The following is a 21,186-nucleotide window of genomic DNA, read 5'->3' on the forward strand; positions in this document are numbered from 1 at the left end:
GGGCTGAGGGTTGGATGTCCTTCTCAAAGGGAAAAAGGGCCAAGTGATGTGGCAAAAGGATAGGCTGAGGGTTCAGAGGATGGGAGAAGACATCACTTGGGCGATTTGGAGGAGACTTCCCGGAAGAATCAAGGCAGTTATGAGAAGGACAAAAGCTTGTTTTGGAGAGTACCCAAAACGTGAAGCCAAGGTCACTGTCCCGGCGTTCTGTTCCTTGGGTACCTTGAGAGCAGAGGCCTCAGATCAAAACCAAATGCAAGGGAGCTGGTGTGAAAAACACGCGTTTCAGAGGCAGGCAGTCCCAGGTGCAATTCTGGTTCTGCCATTTTCTTGAACAAGTGTTTTCATGTTTTCACCTCTCCAAACTCCAGTTACTCATCTGTAAAGAAGCGACAATGAATTGCTGCCTTACAAAGTGCTTGTGGCTACTTGAAGAGAAAATACTGACTATGCTATGCTGTGGGTAATACCTGACACATAGTGGGTGCTAAACAGAGGTTTGGTACTCTCTCCTCCCTCAAGTGTGCACCAAAGGGAGGGCAGTCCACACCCAGAATTTCTCCTGCTCAGCACTTGGCAGGCCAGCGAACCACCCATTCCCTCACGCATGTGGTGTGGCTTTGCAAGTGAGCTTGTTTCCTGAGTATAGTGGGTGTGAGGATAGTTGATTAGGCTACAGGTTTACCTTAGAAAAGGGTCCCCCACACAGCTACACACACACACACACACACACACACACACACACACACACGCACATACCCTCTCTATCTCAAACACCATACATATCATCATTGGAAAATGTACGTATGCGTGTATGTTCAGAGGCAGAGGTGGGGACTACACGTACAACACACATTGGACCCTATAAATCCATACACATACTCACAGGCTGATGGCTTCAAGGCCAAGCTTAATTCAGAGAAAACAATGCTGAGAGAAGCTGGTGTGTGGGCGGCATGGGGACAGGCAGGTCCAAGATACCATCCACGGATGCGGCCTCCTCTAACAACACACTTCGATGTTGGTTTCAAAGTATCTGGAGGTGCATTTCCAGTGCTTGTTCTAAACAATGCTAGTTCTATGAGGCGCCTGGAAAGAAAAGGGTTCTGAGGTCATATAACGTGGTCTCAGCTACAGACTTTCCTCTATTAGCTTCATGGTGAACATGAGCTTGTTGAAGTTCTGCCAGTCCCTCCTGAGAAGAAGACAGATTGATTTGGTCTGACCCAGTGCTCCCTAAACTCCCTTGATCGCAGAACCTTTTTCTTTCCCAGGATTACTTCTTCCATGCCTATTCCTTTTGAAACAAGGAAAGGAATGGAAGGGTGGGCCACAGAGTTGATCCTCCTCAAATGATTGTGTCACTTAGCAGAATGTTTGCATTGGTGATGGTCTTGTTGTTTTTTGTTTTTCAAGTACAAAATTAGCACAGGGTTTGAATTTTAAAAATTCAAATGCTATAGAGGCATATAAAGATTTTATTTATTTATTTTTAGAGAGAGGGCAAGGGAGGCAGAAAGAGAGGGAGAGAAACATCGATGTGCGAGAGATACATTGCCTCTCACATGCCCCCACCTGGGGACTTGGCCCACAACCCAGGCATATGCCCTGATTGGGAATCGAACTGGCAAACTTTTTGGTTCACAGGCTGGTGCTCACTCCACTGAGCCATACCAGCCAGAGTTTGGTACACAAAGAAATATAAGAAATGAAGCTCCCTTTGATCTCACTCCTGGAAGATGTTCACTGTGGACAACCCAGTGTCCATCCTTCCAGAATTTCCTACATGTGACTACTGAAGAGCTTCACAGTTATGGGCCTAGTCTTTGGAGGCAGGTAGACCCAGGTCCAATGGCCACTCCACCACTTATTTGTTTGTTATGAGGCCTCAGACAAATCACGTTACCCCTCATGGGCCTCAGTTTTTGCATTTGTAAAATGGGGATAATAATAGCACTTACTTCATAGGATTGTTATGAGAATTACATGAAATCATGCAAATAAAGGCTTAGCACACAACCCAGCTTAAAAGACTCTCCTATATATAAATATTTAAATACAAATAAGCTTATTCTCTATATTCTGTTCTGTTACTTTTTACCATGTTATATCTAGGATGTCTTTCCATGTCAATACAAGAAAATTGACCCCACCTTTTTAAGGTTTTAGCTCACTGTCGTTAACTTGGTAAGTGGGGAAGTTGTGGTGACTTTGAGATGCTGTTTCCTGGCAAGCATTTCTGTTTTGTATTGTCAGTGTTGTTGGGAGTCACAGACATTACCGATTAGTGAGCTGCAGAGAGGCCTTTTGGCTTCCTGTGAAAATGGAGTGACTCGCCAGAGGGGCACCCATCTCTGTCACAGAGGACAGGGCCAGGCGGGTGGAAGCTTCTCTCTTTGCTCCCTCTATGTCCCCAGTGCTAGATCCGAGCTTGGCACATAAGAAACACCTGTTAAATTTTATTAAGAGGCTAGCCAGTTAAGAAAATGGTCCCTTACCTAACTCACTGACAGCGGCCTAAGTTCGAAGTTGTCTCACAGTGCAGCATTTCCAAAAATGTGGTCTGGGCACCACTGATGTGGGTGAGTGATTTTAGGGGGTAATGAATGGACATTTACAAATGCAAACTTATATATTATATTATGTGTTTATTTTAATATGTACTGATTTCTGTTTATGGCTGGTGATACTAGTTTTCCATTTATTGTAGTCAAGTTTCACTTTAGGTAAATATATTCAAGGTGAAAAGGTGGTCTGTGAAAGTGACAAAATATTAAAAAGAAAAGAAAATGATTCATCATTTTAGTCTGGAAAATGTTTAATGCTGGTGTAATGAAATATTCATACTATCTGCAAATAATTATTATTCTCATTTATTTAGTCCTTACTATATGCCAAGCACTATGTAAAGCACTTTATTATATGGAATCATCTACATATCTTATGCAATGCTCATAATAGCCCTAGATGCAGGTCCTGTTTTTATTCTCATTTTGTAGAAGTCACTGAGGGAAGCTGGGAGTTAGTAACCTGCCCAAAGGCCCTCTGCCAGTAAGTGATTCGGAAGCCTTGGGATTGAACTTGGGTCACTATGACATGGATATGGTGAGCTGAGCCTCAATGACCTGCAGGCTCTCAGAAAGCTCAGTAAAGCAGCATTGACTGCCAAGCTGTAAGTAAGGCTTCGTCTTGATAAAATCCCCATAATGCAAAATGTTCACAGAGTACATAAGGGAGGGGGCTCATTACAAGGGATTACTAAGTACCTGTAAATTATTAGTTGGAGGGCCTCTGCCAAAAATACCAGCTTTAGAGTAATTGCTCTGTAGCCTTTGTTTATGGCAACAATTAACTAGCAGAATCAGTTCTATGTTCAAGCCACTCTTAGTTTGTGAGAATACATCCAACTTGTTTGCATGTTAAGAGACTTATCTTTTTGTTCTCTATTTTTGGGAACTCTGAACTCACAGAGTTAATTCAAAAGTGGTGTTATATTAAAAAGGAACACATGAAAAAGGAGGCAACTCGGGACACATCCCTGTTTTACCCAGCAGAAATTATTTACCTTGCCTGCCAACCCTGATTCTTGAGTACAATGACGAGGGTTCTGTGGGGGCATCCATAGCTAAAACTCTTCCTTGAACACTTGCAACTTTGCCAATAACCAATCTTGCAATCGTGGCCAAAGAAAAAGACCAAGAAAATGTTTAAAATTATTCCTGACTGATTTTGCCACCAGGCAGTCCAGAGTATAACAGTGGTCTGCAGTGGAATAGCCTGCCTGCTCTTGGCCTACAGGATTAGCCTGAGAAGCCCAGGCAAGAAACTGGCACACATTTTGGACAGAATGTTCAATATATAAATAGGTTTACAGATTAGGGGAGGAAAAGTGTTTCCTTTTTTTGGAAGGGGTGGGAACAAAACACATTCTAAGTCCAGCCAGGCCAGATAATGTCTACGGAGTTCATAAAAGTAAACACATTAGCAAGAATCAGCAGAACTCCTCCTGATTTGATTCCTAAACAAGCTTGGGATCAGAAAATCTAGCCCAGGACTTCCCACAGCCTGGGATTTTTTATCAATTCTGCATAGCAGGCCACTGTGTGTGCTGGGCTTTTTAGTGAGGGGCAAGAAGGGCTGGGGACTGAAATCTGACCTTTACTCTGCTCTCCTCATTTTTTAACGCCAGGGAGGGGTGGCCCTTCTAATCGGCACAAAATGCTCTGTGGACCATGGGCAGCCTTGAGTTTGACTGAGAACATTCCAGACCCTAGGCAGAGGAGGTCTAGAATCTACAAATTCCTGCTATTGACCTTGAATTCCTGAGTTGGGAGAAGAGAATGTCCTGTTTTATTCACCCCAGAATCTGCCCTTATTGCTGGTTCTGAGAGCCCTGGGGATTCCTTGACTTTTTTTTTTTTCTCTTCTTCTTCTTTTTTTTCAGACAATGAGAAATTTATATTAAGCTTTAATTTTGATTTTCTTTCTACTGACCTCATTTATTAACCTGGTTATACCATTTTGGCTACTCAGCAATATCTATCAAACAAAGACCAGAAGAATGAGACCCACTTTTATATAAAAGGACGTGTACATGTAAGATCTCACAATTACACAGGGACAAGCACAAACTATATATACCCCCATTTTGTATACATCCGTCTGCACCCACGGATTCATACACATGCACGGTTATGCACACATTAGCATTATGCTCACTGAATCATAGGCCTCCATATGCATCGATTTGCATTCACCAGTCAGATAAATGTACACTCAGAAACATACATTCTCGATAGAGGGAGAATCTTGGAGAGAAAGGACTTTGTTAACAGCACAATGATTACACTTTTGATGAAGAATGGACTCCACCCTGTCAGACCTGCCTCCCTGTCCATTTCTTCCATGACCTCTCAGCATACCCCACCCTCCTTAGACTTCCTGGGGAATAAAGGGCAGAGGAGAGTCCATTGATAAAGGAGGTATGGGCCTGATTTGATTTTCGCCTCTGTCAAGAGTCCTTCTGTGCTACTGGGGAAATTACTTAACTTCTCTGATGCCCTAGCTTTTCTATCTTTAAAATGAAGCTGTTGAATTGCATTAGTGCTCTAAACTCTTCCCTCCCAAAGACGCGTTTGCCCTTCCCCTGGTGTGCGTGCCCCTCCTCCCCTCCCCTTCCCCCCAATGGAGCTCACGATTTTGAACTTTTTGCCATTAAACTACCTCATTTACTAATTTTCTTGTTTGCTAGTGGACATTTTAATCAGAAACTTAACTAAGCTGGCACTAAAGAAACAATAATACAATTTATCAAACTAAGAAACAAATAATAATACAAGTTCCCTTCAGATTTTTAAAACATTGAAATAATCTGCAGGCCTACAGCATTATGCTGGGACCTCCTAGGAGCATGTCGCTGCCGGTGGCTTCTGCCCCTCACCAAAATAATCTCTGGCATTGACAGGTCCTGAGGTCTTCTGATTGCTGCCAGGCCCTACACTCCAAAGCCCACCTTTTGCAGAGAGCAGGGTCTGCTGCCTGCAGCTGAGGGGCTTCAGGAGCATAAAACAAGGCACAGAAGAAACACTAGGGATCAGATACTGGCAGAGTTAGAGTTCCCTTTGGCTTAATTTAACACAGCTTGACGTCTTCTCACTCATGGTCCCAGTCTTTATGGATGTCAGGTCTTCTCTGGTAGGCCCAGATTCAGTCCAGGATCAGGTCCTGCCTGCATGACCTCCTGGATCCTAACCCAAGGCATTGTGGCTTCTTTTCCCTTCCCAGGTGACCCCAGCCTGGACCAGGTACCAACCCTATGATTTTTAGTCTAGAAACTAAACTGAACTAAACTAAACTGTGGTTTCCCTTCTGCTGGCCTTTCCTCACTGCATTTTTTTTTTTTTTTTAAGATTTTATTTGCCCTGGCTGGTGTGGCTCAGTGGATTGAGTGCAGGTCTGCGAACCAGAGGGTCGTGGTTCGATTCCCAGGCAGGGCATGTGTCTGGGTTGCAGGTCGGGTCTCTGGTGGCAAGGCATGTGAGAGGCAACCACACATTGATGTTTATTTCCCTCTCTTTCTCTCTCCTTTCCCCCTCTCTAAAACTAAATAAGTAAAATCTTTATTTAAAAAGTTGCAGATTTCTTTAAAACATCAATCCTGCATTTATTTGTTTTTTAAAGATTTTATTTATTTATTTTTAGAGAGAGGGGAAGGGAGGGAGAAAAAGAGGGAAAGAAGCATCAATTGACTGTCTCTAGTATGGTGTGTATTTCACATGTCCAGACGGAGGATTGAACCAACTCAGGCATATGACCCCACCAGGAATTGACCCAAGACCCCTCACTCCACTGGATGATGCTTATTCAACTGAGCGAGGACTTTCAACCAGCCAGGACTTTCTCTTACCGTTTTCAGAAGCCTCTAATAATGTCAGGCTTGGGAGGGACCTTACTGACCTCAGTCCACGCTCCATCTTGTATTGGAGTTCTCACCACACTATAACCAACCTGCGGTTTTCCAAGGCCTATTTGAGTATCACAAACAACAGGATGCTCACGACCTTACTAGATAGCTCAGCTCTTCTTAGGCTGACTCTAGGTTCTCATCAATCCTTTTCTGGAGGCTTTTGCCACTAACCAGTTCCCTGCTGTAATAAAAATAGCAATTGAAAAGTCATTTGCAGCCACAGATGAGTGAATTGTGGTTGAACAGGATTTCTCAAATGTCTACCCCACCACTCTCCAGGATTCCTAACAGTAGGGGGAAGAATTAATTGTCCCTTTGCCTTGATTTGGTTTAAAATTCCGTGTATACTTTGCATTTTCCTCTCATAGATCTGGGTTTAACTACAGGAAGAAGGTCAAGGAAGATGCTCTGGGAAGATGCATGTGGGTGACTCATATCCCTGAGAAGTTATGAGTATCCCAGTGTAAGAAATGGGAGCTTGGCCTTGGCCAGATAACTCAGTCGGTGAGAATGTTGTCCTCATACACCAAGGTTGTCAGTTAGATCTCCGGTCAGGGCATATACAAGAAGCAACCAAGGAATGCATAAATAAGTGGAACAACAAATCAATGTTTCGCTCTCTGTTTCTCCCTTCCTCTCTTGCTCTGTAAAATCAATACATTTAAAAAAAGGAAAGGAAAGAAAAGAAATAAACAGGAGCTTAAAGCAAAGAGGATTATTTACCAGTACTATTCTCCCACATTCCAAAGCAGGGGTTGGTAGGGCTGAGTAGGCACAGGTGGAAGTCTTCCTACGCTCTAAAGTAAGCTACATTTATGTACGTTTATGAGAAAGGGATGACGATCCCCATTTAACAGAAAAGGTGAAAGGAGGTTTAGGAAGAATGATTTCAGCAAAGTCACACAGTAAGTGTCAGAACCAGGATTTGAACATAGGTATCTCTGACTTGACGGCCTGCCCTTGAGTTTTTTTATTTATTGATTTTTCAAATTGAGCTATAATTCACAGATGTGCTCATGTTTTGCTAACTCACACCTCCACTGTTTCCACTTCCATTTGGGCCCAGCATGGGTTAACAACTCTAGCTTTGTTCTACCCCCCAAAAATTGTGTGAATTTAAGCAGGCCTCTCTGGGCCTTTGTTTGTTCACGTAAAATCAGAGATTAGGCTTATGGTTGCTAAGACCTTTGCATGTGGGAGAATTTGTGCATATAAAAAAATGTTGTTCAAAAAGGAAAAAAGACTCATGGACATGGACAACAGTGTGGTGATTGCCAAAGGGAGAGGGCTGTAAGGGGGATAAATGGTAATGGAAAAAATACAATAAAAAAACTTCTTAAACAAAGGCCTGTATGGAGTTAAACATTTTAAAAAAATTTTCAATCGTAGTTGACGTTCACTATTATATTAGTTTCAGGTGTACAACATAGTGGTTAGACATTTACATAACTTACAAAGTGATCACCGCAGTAGGTCTAGTACCCATCTGGCATCAAACAGAGTTGTTATAATATTATTGACTATATTCCCTATCCTGTACTTTACACCTCAGTAACTATTTTATAACTGCGAATCTGAACTTCCTAATCCCTTCACTTTTTTACTCAGCCCCTCAACCTCCACTTTCATCTGGCAACCACCCGTTCTCTGTGTCTATGAATTTGTTTATGTTTTATTTATTTGTTCTGTCCTTTAGATTCCACATATAAGTGAAATCATATAGTATTTGTGTTTCTCTCTCTGACTCATTTCACTTATCATAATACCCACTAAGTCCATCCATATTACTAATGGTAAGATTTCATTCTTGTTTTTGGTGGAGTAATATTCCATTGCATATACTCATGGACTACATCTTCCTTATTCAATCATCTATTGATAGACACTTAGGTTTCTTCCAAATTGTGGCTATTGTATATGAAATATCCTCCTTTGTCTCTTGTTTTAGAGTTTGTCTTAAAGTCTATTTTGTCTTACATACGTAATGTTACCTCAGCTTTTTTTTTTCATTTCCATTTGCATGAAATACCTTTTTCCATCCCTTTACTTTCAATTTGTGTGTGTCTTTCCATCTGAAGTGGGTCTCTTGCTGGCAGCATATGTATGGGCCTTGTTTTCTTATCCATTCCGCCACCTTATGTCTTTTGATTAGAGCATTTAATTTATCTACATTTAAAATAATTATTGAGGGGTAGGCAGAGACAAATGTATTTGAAAAAATAAATTAAAAAAATTGTACCTGAAAAAATAAAATAATTATTGATAGGTATGTACTTATTGCCATTTTATTATTCGTATTTTTATCTTTTTTCTTTTTCTTAAACACGTGCCTTTAACACTTCTTGCGTTACTGGTATGGTGGCGACGAACGTTTTCTCATCCGGGAGAGAATCTGTGCATCAACCCTCTACGTACCAGTCAACATTTATTAATGACATCTAGTTCTGGGGACTGGGGCGTTCAGGCCAACAAAGCACAGGTTCTGTTCTTGAGGAATGCCCCCACCTCGTGAAGGGGCTGGAAGAGGCAGCGGGACTGACACATGAATCAGTCTAGTTATGGCCCTCAGTGCCAAAGTTGATGATTGTGCTCTGAGTAGAACTGTAGGAGCAAAGAGCGTTGGGAAGGCTTCCCAGGACAGGTGATGCTTGAGCTGGGCCTTGAAGGTCGAGTTCAATGGATGGATGAAAAAAGCGCGTTCCAAGGCAGGGGAATCACATGTGCAAAGGCATGAAGTATGAAAATGGTGTGGGGTGCTTGGGAGAGACAAGAGTAGCTCAAAACATAGGCTGGGTGTGTGCGTGGGTGGGGGTACTTGTTTGTGTATTTGTAGCAGAATAGACTGAGGAGGTGGAGTTGATCTTGATTTTAAAGGGTCTGGAACACATGGTAAGTTAAACTTTATCTGAGGACGAGTGCTTTCCAAGCAGTTCCAAGGAGCAGCCCAGGGAAAGAGGCGCCTCAGGGGACTCCTAGGGGCTTCAGAGCGAGGCCCCACTTTCCTTCAAGCAAAACAGCTCCATTTTTGCCTGCTTTATCTATCAGGTTCTGCTTGATTGCATCTGACAAAAAGTTTCCACTGCTAAAGCAAGCAAATAAAAAAGTTACCACCAATAGGGCCACTAAAGGATTTTCTTCGGGGGAGAAGCAGAAGGAACCCTCTGAAGGAGACTTTGTGTGTGGGAGGGGTGCAGGGGGCAGAGCCCTGATGGCTGACTTTTGGGAGCAGGTGTCTTTTTATTCAGCTTCCTGGGCTGGCGAAGGGAATTGTATTGGGAGGTGGGGCGCACATACCTCTCAGGTAGGGGGAGATCAAAACTTCGGTCTCCCCCGCCAGGACGGTGGGGGGGAAGTGTATGATCTCTGGTAGGTAGTCCCCCAACATGGGGGATGGGCGGAGAGAGAGAGGTTGGGGGAGAGGCAGGAAGCGGGCAGCTAGACTAACAAAGGTGCCTGTGGCGGTTTGCCCATCCCAGGTGGGAAGGCGGGGCCTAATGTGACTCAATTTGTGGCTCGGAGGCTTAGAGGGAGCATCAGTTGGTGGTAGCTTGGGCCTCATTTCAGCTTTTCTATGGCTGGTGAATGGGGGCCTGGGGAGGAGAGCTGGCAATCCCAGGTACTTCTGGAAGTTCCCAGGGCTAGGGAAGGTCTGAGAACTTCCTATATCTGATGTCGGGCAAGTAGTTCATGGGGGAGCCCTTTAAATCCCCTCTCCATTCCCCTAGGGACCATGGGCTGTAGCTGCAGCTCAAACCCTGAAGATGATTGGATGGAAAACATCGATGTATGTGAGAACTGCCATTACCCCATAGTCCCACTGGATGGCAAGGCCACGGTAAGAGGCAAGACGGGGCTTGGCAAGGGAGCTGGGTGGAGTGCACAACTCAGAAGAACAAAATGGACCACCACTATAGGTCATTGAAATAACAGAGCCGCCCTCTCCCCTGCAACACAGAAAGGAAAAGGAAAAAACATGGAGGGAAAAAGACTCTCCTAAGATCACACAGCAAGTAGTTGGCAAATTCAGGGATAAGACCCAGCCAGACTGAAGAAATGAAGAGCTGGGGGGCGGTGAAGGGAGCCAGGGCCTGACCCAGCCTCCTGCTCTGATCTCATTCTCATCCCCCACCCCGCAGCTGCCAATGCGGAATGGCTCTGAGGTTCGGGATCCACTGGTCACCTATGAGGGCTCCAACCCCCCAGCTTCTCCACTGCAAGGTGACCTCAATCAGCAGATAAGGATCCTTGGCTGTCCGCCTCCCTCTCCTCCCCACCTACCCTCTACTCTTGTCCCCAGTCTTGTGCTCTGCCCTTTAACTCCTGAACTCTATTCTTCCAACCTGTTTCAAGCTGGTTCTCCCTGACCTCTTCTTGTCTTTACAGATAACCTGGTTATCGCCCTGCACAGCTATGAGCCCTCTCACGATGGAGACCTGGGGTTCGAGAAGGGTGAACAGCTCCGTATCCTGGAGCAGTGAGTGCCCTCTCTCTGCCCCCGATCCTTGCCCTGTAGTAATGAGGGAGCTGGGATCCCCAGTACCGCAGCCCTCCTGCAGGTCCTGACTAGTTTGCGCCCTTGAGACAAAATGGGAGGCTCGAAAGTGCTGAGCTGGAGGGTGGGGGGCCCTGTAATAACTGGGGCTCTCAGCGGGGCGGGGGTGGGGCGAGTCTGCAGCCGAGTCCAAGGCTGAGCAGGCCAGACTGACCACCTGCTGTTGCTCAGGAACGGTGAGTGGTGGAAGGCGCAGTCCCTGACCACCGGCCAGGAAGGTTTCATCCCTTTCAACTTCGTGGCCAAAGCGAACAGCCTGGAGCCCGAACCGTGAGTGGGGACTCGTCGTGGGATGGGTAGGAGCCGGCAGATCTAGGGACCCCGCAGCAGAGGAGGGATGCTAGGGGTGATGGTGAATGTTTAAGGCTGATGGAGAAAGCACGTTCCAACAGACGACGGCTTTCTCTTCTGCCTTGCGCAGCTGGTTCTTCAAGAACCTGAGCCGCAAGGATGCGGAACGACAGCTCCTGGCTCCGGGGAACACGCACGGCTCCTTCCTGATCCGGGAGAGCGAGAGCACCGCTGGTGAGTGGCTGGGCGGGACCGCGGTGGGCGGGCCGCGGGCTGGCGCCTGGGAGCCCAGGTGCGGGCCCGTGGGCCCGCGGGGAGGGGCGCGGTGGACGAGGCGCCTCTCGCAAGAAGACAGCCCCCCTCTTTTGCTTTCGTTTACCCATTCTTTTATTTAGGATCGTTTTCCCTGTCCGTCCGGGACTTCGATCAGAACCAGGGAGAGGTGGTGAAACATTACAAGATTCGTAACTTGGACAAAGGAGGCTTCTACATCTCCCCACGCATCACTTTTCCCGGCCTGCACGAGCTGGTCCACCATTACAGCAGTGAGCGCAGCAGTACCCCCTCAAACGTGGGCATGAGGCTCCTTCACCTGTGCCCTATCAGCCTGCCTCCCCTAAGTCCCTCTCAGAAATACCCTCTACCCATCACTAAGGATGCTCCTTCATGCCGTACTGGGTGAGATGCGGGTGACAGCCCACACCTCCCCTACCAGTCCATTTCCCCTAGATGAGACTTGGTGGAGACTGGGTAGGGGTACTCGAGTCCCGCCATATTCACCGCCCTACTCCCTCCCTTGTCCTTGCAGATAATTCAGACGGGCTATGCACACGGTTGAGCCGCCCCTGCCAGACCCAGAAGCCCCAGAAGCCATGGTGGGAGGACGAGTGGGAGGTTCCCAGGGAGACGCTGAAGCTGGTGGAGCGGCTGGGGGCTGGCCAGTTCGGGGAGGTGTGGATGGGTGAGTGAGGCCCTCCAGGGCTGTGGGGAAGGGGGAGGGGAGGCATCCGCTGAGGTCGTGAGAGTCCCGCGACAGTCTGGGTGCCGGGCTCCGAGTGACTTCCTCCAACCCCTCCCCACCCCAGGGTACTACAACGGGCACACGAAGGTGGCAGTGAAGAGCCTGAAGCAGGGCAGCATGTCCCCTGACGCCTTCCTGGCCGAGGCCAACCTCATGAAGCAGTTGCAACACCAGCGACTGGTCCGGCTCTACGCGGTGGTCACCCAGGAGCCCATCTACATCATCACGGAATACATGGAGAATGGTGTGCGCCGCTGCCGGGCGCGGCCGCTGGGGGGCGCTGCCGTCCCCCTCTGCTGCTGATCTAGAGGGTGGAGGAGAAATCTTTCTCTGGCTCAGCACTGAAAGTTGCTAGAGTTTTCTGGGCCCCCAAATATTTGCCTCAGAGCTTGAGAAGAGAGCATGTCCTCTGAGTCTGTCTGGGAGCCCAGCCTAAGGCGACAGGCTCTGAAAGAGGATTCAGTCCCGATCTTCCATGACCTTCAGTACCTTTGCCTTCTTGAAAGCTCCACCTTGATTGATCTAAGGATGCTTGTTCTCAAGAAATGAGGGGTTCCATAATCCTATTTCTTTCCCTCCTGCCCCTGAGCCGTTAGAGGCCAGATCTGCCCCAAAGCCCTTTTTCATTTCTGAGTGAGTCCCTTCCCCTCCCTATTGGACAAAGTATGAGCCCCAGGCAGGTAAATAGGAATTTTCAGGCCAAGTTTTGCCACTGATTTGCTGTATAACACAGGCCAAGTCCCTGTCCTGCATCTGATGCTCAGTTTCCCTACGTATAACAGCAGAAATCTAAACGTTTCACCCAGAAAGAATACAGAGGTTATTAAGGTCTCTAGAGTCTGAGGGGTTGGGTTAGAATTCTGGCTTCACAATTCCATGGCCTTGAGCTAATAACTCCACTGCTCTTTGCCATGGTTTCCTCATCTGTAAAATGGTGATTATAATGCAGTAGTAACTTTTTCATAGGTCTTTATGGAGATGAAAGAGTTAATGCATATAGAGCAGTTAGAACAGTACCTGTCACATATTAACTGCCCAGTGTGTTATCTTGGTCTGATTCTTTGGGAGTACAAGATCTCTCCCTCTTTCAGGGAGGGGAAAAAAGCTGAACATTGGCTGATGAATTGTGGAAATGGCAAATCGGTTTTATCACATGAGCCAATTTGAATTGGTAGTTGTCTGGAGTTTGGTGTTGAGAAGGATTCTGAGGTTCACTGGAAGTGAGTGCTAGGATCGATTAGTAACGTCTGCCCTGGACACAAGGGAGGAATGGCAGTATATGTCACATATTTGCTGTATCTGGGTGAGGCGTTAATCTATGGCGACTAATTCAACACTCATAGTGGGGACACTTAGGTTGCTGTCATCGTCACACAGTTTTAAACTCTAGAGAAGGGACAGCAGCCACTAGCCCAATCCAGTAACTCCCAGCCTCTCAGGCCCCCAGGCATCTCTTTCCATACCCTTTTTAATGCATTCAGCACACATTTATTGCTGTTTACTTTTGGCCGGGCACTGGGAACACAGATGGACAAAACAAGGTGCCTGCTAATCAGGGAAATCTCATTTTAGTTATGCACAGTTGGAAACCCAGTTTGTGCCACAGGAAAGTTCCAGCATGCCACAGGGAATGTAGATGATGATGTAATTTATTATGTCTGGTAGGATCTAGAAAGGCTTCCTAGAGGAATAGTCTAGCTGGGCCATGAAAAGAAAAGTAGAATTTTTATCAGAGAGAGATGGAATAAAGAGACCGGGTGAGAGCCCACTGGTCTATGTGAAAAATGTCAAAATTGTCTAGGGTAAGTGGAGTAAGAGTAACAGAAGTGGGGGAGAGTGGAGAAGAAAATACAAAGCGGACCATGCAGGGCTTTGGATGCCTGGCTGAGGAGTTTGGGCTCTACTCTATTGGTGACAAAAAGCTTACAGACCCCTTCAAGCATGCCCTATCCTAGTCCCTGGGAAAATACCTTCCCAGGCATCCTCACTCTGAACACATACATCTCCATTTTCAGCCCTTACTTTTCCTTTTCACATGTCAGACACTGCCTCTACAACCCACCCCCTATTAGGGGAGAAGTGTCCGGGGGTTCCCTCCTGGGGCAACTTGGGTCAGCAGCTCTTGCTTCTGCCCACAGGGAGCTTGGTGGATTTTCTGAAGACCTCTGCAGGCCTCAAGCTGACCATCAACAAACTCTTGGATATGGCAGCCCAAGTAAGGAGACTTGGGAGGGCTGAGCATGGGCACAGCTCAGGGGGTAAGGATGTCTAGCCCATGACTGCTGACCTACCTATACCTGGCCTGCAGATTGCAGAGGGCATGGCATTCATCGAAGAGCGCAATTATATTCACCGTGACCTGAGGGCCGCCAACATCCTAGTGTCTGACACCCTGAGCTGCAAGATCGCAGATTTTGGCCTGGCACGCCTCATTGAGGACAACGAGTACACAGCCAGAGAGGGTAGGTGTGGGATATAGGGAAGTCTGGGGCCCACAGGGTCTGACCAAGCAGACCCAGGTAACCTCTCTCTGCCTCTCCCCAGGGGCCAAGTTTCCAATTAAGTGGACAGCACCAGAAGCCATTAACTATGGGACCTTCACCATCAAGTCGGACGTGTGGTCTTTCGGGATCCTGCTGACGGAGATTGTCACCCATGGCCGCATCCCTTACCCAGGTCAGGGCCAAAGACAGGAACTGAATAGGGCGATGGAGAAGGACAGCAAAATCCATGCCTTTCCACTAACTTCTCAGATTCACAATCTGAAAACTTTCTAGCTGCTCCTCCATCATCTTCTCAGAGATGTGATTCCAATATTCCATCATCAACCATGTTGAGGTACCAGTGAGGTATCACATCAACCGTGGCTGGCTTTTGTCTCTGTCTCTGGACCTTTGTCTCTCCCTTCAATAATACAGCCCTTCTCTTTGGTTCTAACACTGGCAGCCTAGTATGGTAGAAGAGGATGTGACAAGAGGTCTCCTTTTATTACCAGATCTGCCACGATAGTAACTTTCTGTTTGATCAGGTCATTCCTTCTTTTCCTATCTGTAAAATGTAAGGTTAAAACTTTATCTGGCCCATATTAAGCACTCGAGAATGTTAGATTTTGTTATTAATTATCACTTAGGGCAAATGAGTTTAGGCAAGTGACATCACCTGTTTCTTGATATGAAAAACGAAACTATTTGTGAAACAGTTTGACTCATAATAGACATTCACTAAACACTGACTTCCTTTCCCTCTGCAGCTTTCTGACTAAAGAGTGAGAGAGACATGTAAACAACCAATTCCCATCCTCTCCCACCCCGCCCCTTTATCTCCTGAACAAAGTCCTTTACCCTTGCATTTAGCCAAGACAAGGATGGAATTTTTTGAAAAGAACTTGCTAGGAAACTGGGGAAAGGAAATGGAACACAAAGACAGGGCACGGAGGTCAGGGAGCACAGTGGCCGGATTTGTAGAAGCTTACCATATCCTGAGAGCAGTGTGCACAGAACTTTGCTCCTAGGAAAGTAAAGACACGTTAGAATCAGGTGAGAGCCTGAAGGACTTCCCTGCCCTGGACTTGCCCCGTCACAGAGGCCAGGGACAGTGCTGGGGCTAGAAGCCCACTCTGGTCATCCTGCCAAGGGCCCTCGCTGCTCCTCCAGTGTGCCCAGAGGGGCAAATCCATAGAGAATGTCTCTGTTAGAAGAAAAAAGGTATTGAAATCATAATGATACATGGCAACTGACATATGGCTGCATGGTCGGGAAGACAGTGGGGAGTACTGGGGTCCTGGGTGAACTCGCGTCTGCTCCAGCAGACGGCTACCATTAAGACATGTGAGCCCAAAAACCAGGTTTTGTTTTTTAAAGAGAAGCCAAAACTTTGGAATATTTTGCCCAGTTCCAAACATTGGCAATTGATTCAAATAGTTTAAAAACGCTACAGAGGCCAAACCAAAGTAGGTCTGTAGGCTATATTTAGGCTGGATTTAGCCTATGGATTCGCAGCCTTGGCTCTAGCCTTGGTGTTTAGTTCCACGGCCGGTGTCCTCCAATTTGCTGATTTTGAAATGTGAGGGACCTGTAGCTGGAGGCCTCCTAGGGGCAAGGCCTGGGGAAGACAGTGTCTTTTGAGCAGGGTCCAGCCCCAAGCTTTGCAGGAGCGAAACTTCTATTTTGCCAGGACCCTGTAAGGGTTTAATCTTTGGGAAGTGCCTGTCAGTCTTCTCTTAGAAGACTGTAGGAGAAATAAGAGGTCCAATGGGGAGTTTAGAAACAGGTAGCCGTTCCTTCTGCCATGATCGTGCAGTTCTCCAGATCAGGTCCTCTTGGAGTCCACATGCTAGGAGCCTGCCAGGTGGGCCAGGACCAGCACAAAGGGAGGGGACTGGCCCCAGAATTACTTTGTCTGGGTCACCGAGGGACCTGGTAGGCCTCTGCCCCGTGGAGGTTCTGCTTGGCTGGGGCCCAGAGTCCATCTGGCTCCCTAATGCAGCATCTCATGTGCATGGTCCCAAAGCGAGAGAAGCCTCACCACTGTCTTGGCTGTGGGCTCCCATCCTTCCCTGGCCCCTGACCACCGTGTCCTTCCCCACATCATAATAATAGTCACAAGTATTATTTATGCAGTTCCCTTTTGGGCACTAGGTACTTTATAGGCACCATCTCATTCAGTCCTCACAACAGCTCTGTGAGGTAGGAGCTACTATTTGTTCTGTTTTCCAAGTGAGAAAAATGAGGCTCAAAGAGGTGAGGTGATTCACCCAATCACTCACAGCCAACAGGTGTGTGTTGTTGAGTATCTAAGCCATAGCAGACACTCCAGGGAGCACAACTGACATTTGGCAGGTACTGGTAGCGATGTCTTACCATTGATGAAGACAGAGATCCTTTTGGATTGGTGCTCACGCCGTAACAGTTAAATATCCTGAACATTGCCTCTGTTGTGGGCTTCCAAAGCCTGGAGCCTTGATGTCCTTTCTCCCCCCGGTCACCCTCCAGGGATGACCAATCCTGAGGTGATTCAGAACCTGGAGCGAGGCTACCGCATGGTACGACCTGACAACTGTCCAGAGGAGCTGTACCACCTCATGATGCTGTGCTGGAAGGAGCGCCCAGAGGACCGGCCCACCTTTGACTACTTGCGCAGCGTGCTGGAGGACTTCTTCACGGCCACGGAGGGCCAGTACCAGCCCCAGCCCTGAGAGTCCTAGCTGGGACCTGGAGCCCTGCCCTCATCTAGCCAACATGGCTGGGGAGAAGCAGTTCTTGTGCCACAGCCATGTGGCCTATGCACATAGGGAGTCTGTATGTGAATCCTGCCCACGTGTGACACATACACTTCTCATGACCTATACACTGGTTCTTTATTTGTGTGGGCTCTGCACATGTGTCTTGTATATGTGCAGCCTGTGCATATGTCTTGGACACCTGTCTAAGCTATCTCTTTCTGGGCCCTCCCACTTCCTGAGACTACCTGAGAAAGGAGAGAGGCCTGTGATTGACACCAGCTTCTGCCCACCCACTTTTCCTTCCCCCTAGTCATCAAGAAGCTCCTTGAGTGGGGAAACCTTATCTAATACCTCTTTATGCTCCTCTTTAGTGCCTGGCACACATCAGGAGCTCAATAAATGTTTGTTTGTTGATGAAGGTTGTGCATCTCTCTGCTCCCCACTCCTATTTCTTCTTCCTTGGGAGGGGAGAGTGGGGGTTCAGAAGATGATAACCATGAATTGGGGTGAAAGATGGGATGAGGGGATGTCTGAACTTTTTCCAGCCCTGCTGATGCTGGGGACCAAGGGGAGGTCCCTATGCTTTTCTGTAGCTCTTTAAACCCCTTCCCCAAAGGATTCAAGGCAACTCCCTATCCTTCAGAAGCTCGTAGGGACTGAGTGTGTCCCAGGACCCTCCCCCCTCCCATTTTATAGGGGCAATAGCAAGTTTTACAGCCATTGATTCAAGGGCTATATTTGGCCTCAGATATGTTTTGATTCACCTTCAAGATGTTTTTAAATCTTGAGCTAATCCACTCATTTAATGAATATTTATTGAATATCTACTGTGCCAGGCACAGTTCTGAGATCATAGGATATGCAGTAGATAAAACAAAGCCTCTGCCCTTGTGGAGCTTACATTCTAGTACAGGAAGACAGAAAATAAACTTTATGAAGAAGTAAATGATAAAATATGCTACAAGGTGATGAGTGATAAGGAGAAAAAAGAGCAGGATAAGGGGATTTAGAAAGGTCATGTTTGGGGAGTTTGTTACTTTTAAAGAGGGCGGTCTGAGAAGGCCTCTGAGAAGATGACTGAGCAAAGATTTGAAGGAGGTGAGTGAGCGAGCCACTTGTGGAGGGGAGGAGCCCATTGCGCAGAAGGTACAGCCTGAGGCTTGCTGACTACTTTAGGCAGGGGATAGGTTCTGTGGCACTGTGTGGTCTGTGCAGGAGCCATTTTGAGAAGATTTTACAGGGATTTGTGCGGAGCCATGACATGACCTGACATATTTTAAAAGGATGGCTCTTACTGCTCTCTTCATAATAGACTGAGTTAGTAGTTAATTTATAAAACTGAGATTTTGCATAAAACTCCAGATTTCTGCCTCTCTTTAAAAAAAGGAAAGGAAGATTTGGTTCCCTTGGGCTTATCTGTCCTCATGGAGCGAAGTAGTGGCCAACCCCTTCAGGTGGGGCACAAGCCCTCCCTTTGCCAGAGTTCCCTCCACTCCCTGTTGCTCCCAAACAATGAAACTGTTAGTAGCTATTTGTCCTTATATCCACACTGTTGTTCTTCTAATAAAGAGAAAAACGAATTTTTTTGTCCTCATATTTCCATTAAAAAGTGAGAAAATTAAAGATATCTTAAGATGGCAACATATTTGAAGAAAGACGGGGTGGGGGGAGGCATTTCTTTTTAGGAAAGTGAAAAAATTCAATTTTTAAAATATGCAAATGAAACACTTAAATCAGATTCATATATTATATATTATATATATGAATATATATTTATATTGCCTGCCTGACCTCTGTTGGCATTTGAATTTGTAATTTCTGTTCTGCATTTTATAAAATGCTGCCATATCTATGGTCTCGTTTGGGCACTGTATGCAGCTATTGAGTTGTCAGCTCTGTATTCTTAGTCTCTCCATTTTATAAAGAGGGATATGGAGGCCAAGAAAGATTCCTAGGTAGGGAGCAATACAGAACTGATAATAGAATTATTCCTTGGTTCTTTGCTGTTTCTATAATAGATCTGTTACCTTTATTTATAATTAATGGCCCAAATGCAGTTCCCAGGTGAGGAACATAAGTGCCCAAGCAACCTTTAAATTGTAAAGAGGCATAAAAATGTATTTTATTCACTATAGGACCACCAGAGTAACTTATTTGGCACACAGTAAACACCCACTAAACATTAATATTGTTGTTATTTTATTTTTAATAGTACATCTCAGTGTTTTTCAATCTTTCAGCTTATGACCAGTTGATTGAGTGATCTAGTACAGAGGTTCTTGAGGATAGGGTCAGGGGCAGTTTATACTCCCTCCAATCCCTTCCCCCCTTGCCCTGAGACATTGCATGTCTTGAGACAATTTTGGTTGTCACAACAGGGAGGGAGTAGAGGCCAAGAATGCTGCTAAACATCCTATAGTGCATAGGACCACCCCTTACAATAAAGAATTATCCAGTCCAAAACGCCAACAGCTTTAACAGCGTGAGAAGCCCTGCACTAGTATAATGGGACAGTTTCCTTCTGTCCAAAGGCACTCCTTAGCCCTCTTGTGTGACTGCATTGGGGAGGTAGCCTTTGGAGTAAGAAAGACTGGGTTCTGCCACTTTGTTACAGTGTCTCTGGTGCATAGTAGGCATTCAAAATATGTGTACATTGAAAACTGAATTTAAGTCACAAAGGTCTTAACTTCATTGTTAATCTGTAAAATGGGGATAAAAAACCCTCCTCTAAAACTGTTGTGAGGGATTATCAGAATAACTGAGATAACCTTGGTAAAGTATTTGGGCGACTGCACTTTCATTTCCTTTGTCAGGTAATTTCTCCCTCCTCCAAACTTGAGTTCTAATCCAGGTTCAGCCTTTTCACCTGCTGAGTGACCTTGTGCAAGTCACTTTTCCTCCCCCATAGGCTTCGGTGGATTCTCTGTAATATTACAAAGTTGGCTTCCGATTTCCAAGCACAGTTCCACCACCTAAATGTGAAGTTTACAGACCAGGTTTCTTCCCCCAAGACTAATGGTACCGTCCTTAAACTGCTCCCCCACCCCCCTGTTGCGGGCCTTGGTACAGGCCCAGGGGGCCCCGGGCTGCCTCTTCGGGCTGCCCTTGCCCCCTGCCGAGTTCCGGGCCCGTCCCTGCGCAAGCTGATTGGCTGGAGCAGTGCCCGGGCTGCGCGGCTATAGGTGAGCTCGGGCGGGGGGCGGAGCGAACTAGAGACCCGCCCCCTCCCCCTGGGTCGGACGCAGAGCGGAGCCGCGGGCGGGAGGCCTGACGGACCGACGGACGGACGGGAGGGACGGGAGGCGAGCAAGATGGCGCAGACACAGGGCACTCGGAGGAAAGTCTGTTACTACTACGACGGTGAGCACCGTCCTCGCAGCGGGGGCGGGGCCTGGCTGGGCCGAATCCGGGAGCGGGAGGCTGAGGAGACCTGAGAGGGGAGGCTGGGAGAGGCTGAGGCGTTGGGGAAAGGCTGAGAAAGGAGGCTGGAGGGTAAAGGAGCTCGGGGCTGAGGGAGGAGGCTGAGAGGAATGAAGTCGGGCAGAGGAAGGAGGTCAAGACTGAGGGAAGAGGCTCAAGAGGAAAAGAGACCGAAGCTGAGGAAGGAAGCTGAGAAAAGGAGGTCGGGCCTGAGG

The 21,186-nt window shown here is 46.9% G+C and overlaps 2 protein-coding genes across 2 annotated transcripts in view; both read left to right on the forward strand.

The window, feature by feature from the left end:
- Positions 1-10,191: 10,191 nt before the first annotated feature.
- Positions 10,192-17,524, forward strand: LCK (LCK proto-oncogene, Src family tyrosine kinase). The gene is made up of 12 exons (XM_054571526.1): positions 10,192-10,301; positions 10,603-10,684; positions 10,850-10,940; positions 11,190-11,288; positions 11,440-11,543; positions 11,705-11,854; positions 12,118-12,270; positions 12,395-12,574; positions 14,469-14,545; positions 14,639-14,792; positions 14,875-15,006; positions 17,322-17,524. Exons 1-12 carry the CDS (start codon positions 10,197-10,199, stop codon positions 17,522-17,524), a joined length of 1,530 nt encoding a protein of 509 aa, XP_054427501.1. The 5' UTR covers positions 10,192-10,196.
- Positions 17,525-20,787: 3,263 nt separating this feature from the next.
- HDAC1 (histone deacetylase 1) overlaps positions 20,788-21,186 on the forward strand; it is a 32,627-nt gene continuing 32,228 nt past the window's right edge. Inside the window, exon 1 of the mRNA XM_054571903.1 lies at positions 20,788-20,911. Within this exon, the coding sequence (XP_054427878.1) occupies positions 20,863-20,911 (49 nt within the window). The 5' untranslated portion in view covers positions 20,788-20,862. The remainder of the gene's footprint in view (positions 20,912-21,186) is intronic.

This window comes from Pteronotus mesoamericanus, unplaced genomic scaffold, assembly GCF_021234165.1.
Source record: "Pteronotus mesoamericanus isolate MK-2021 breed Mesoamerican mustached bat unplaced genomic scaffold, CSHL_Meso_final contig_221, whole genome shotgun sequence".
NCBI lineage: Eukaryota > Metazoa > Chordata > Mammalia > Chiroptera > Mormoopidae > Pteronotus > Pteronotus mesoamericanus.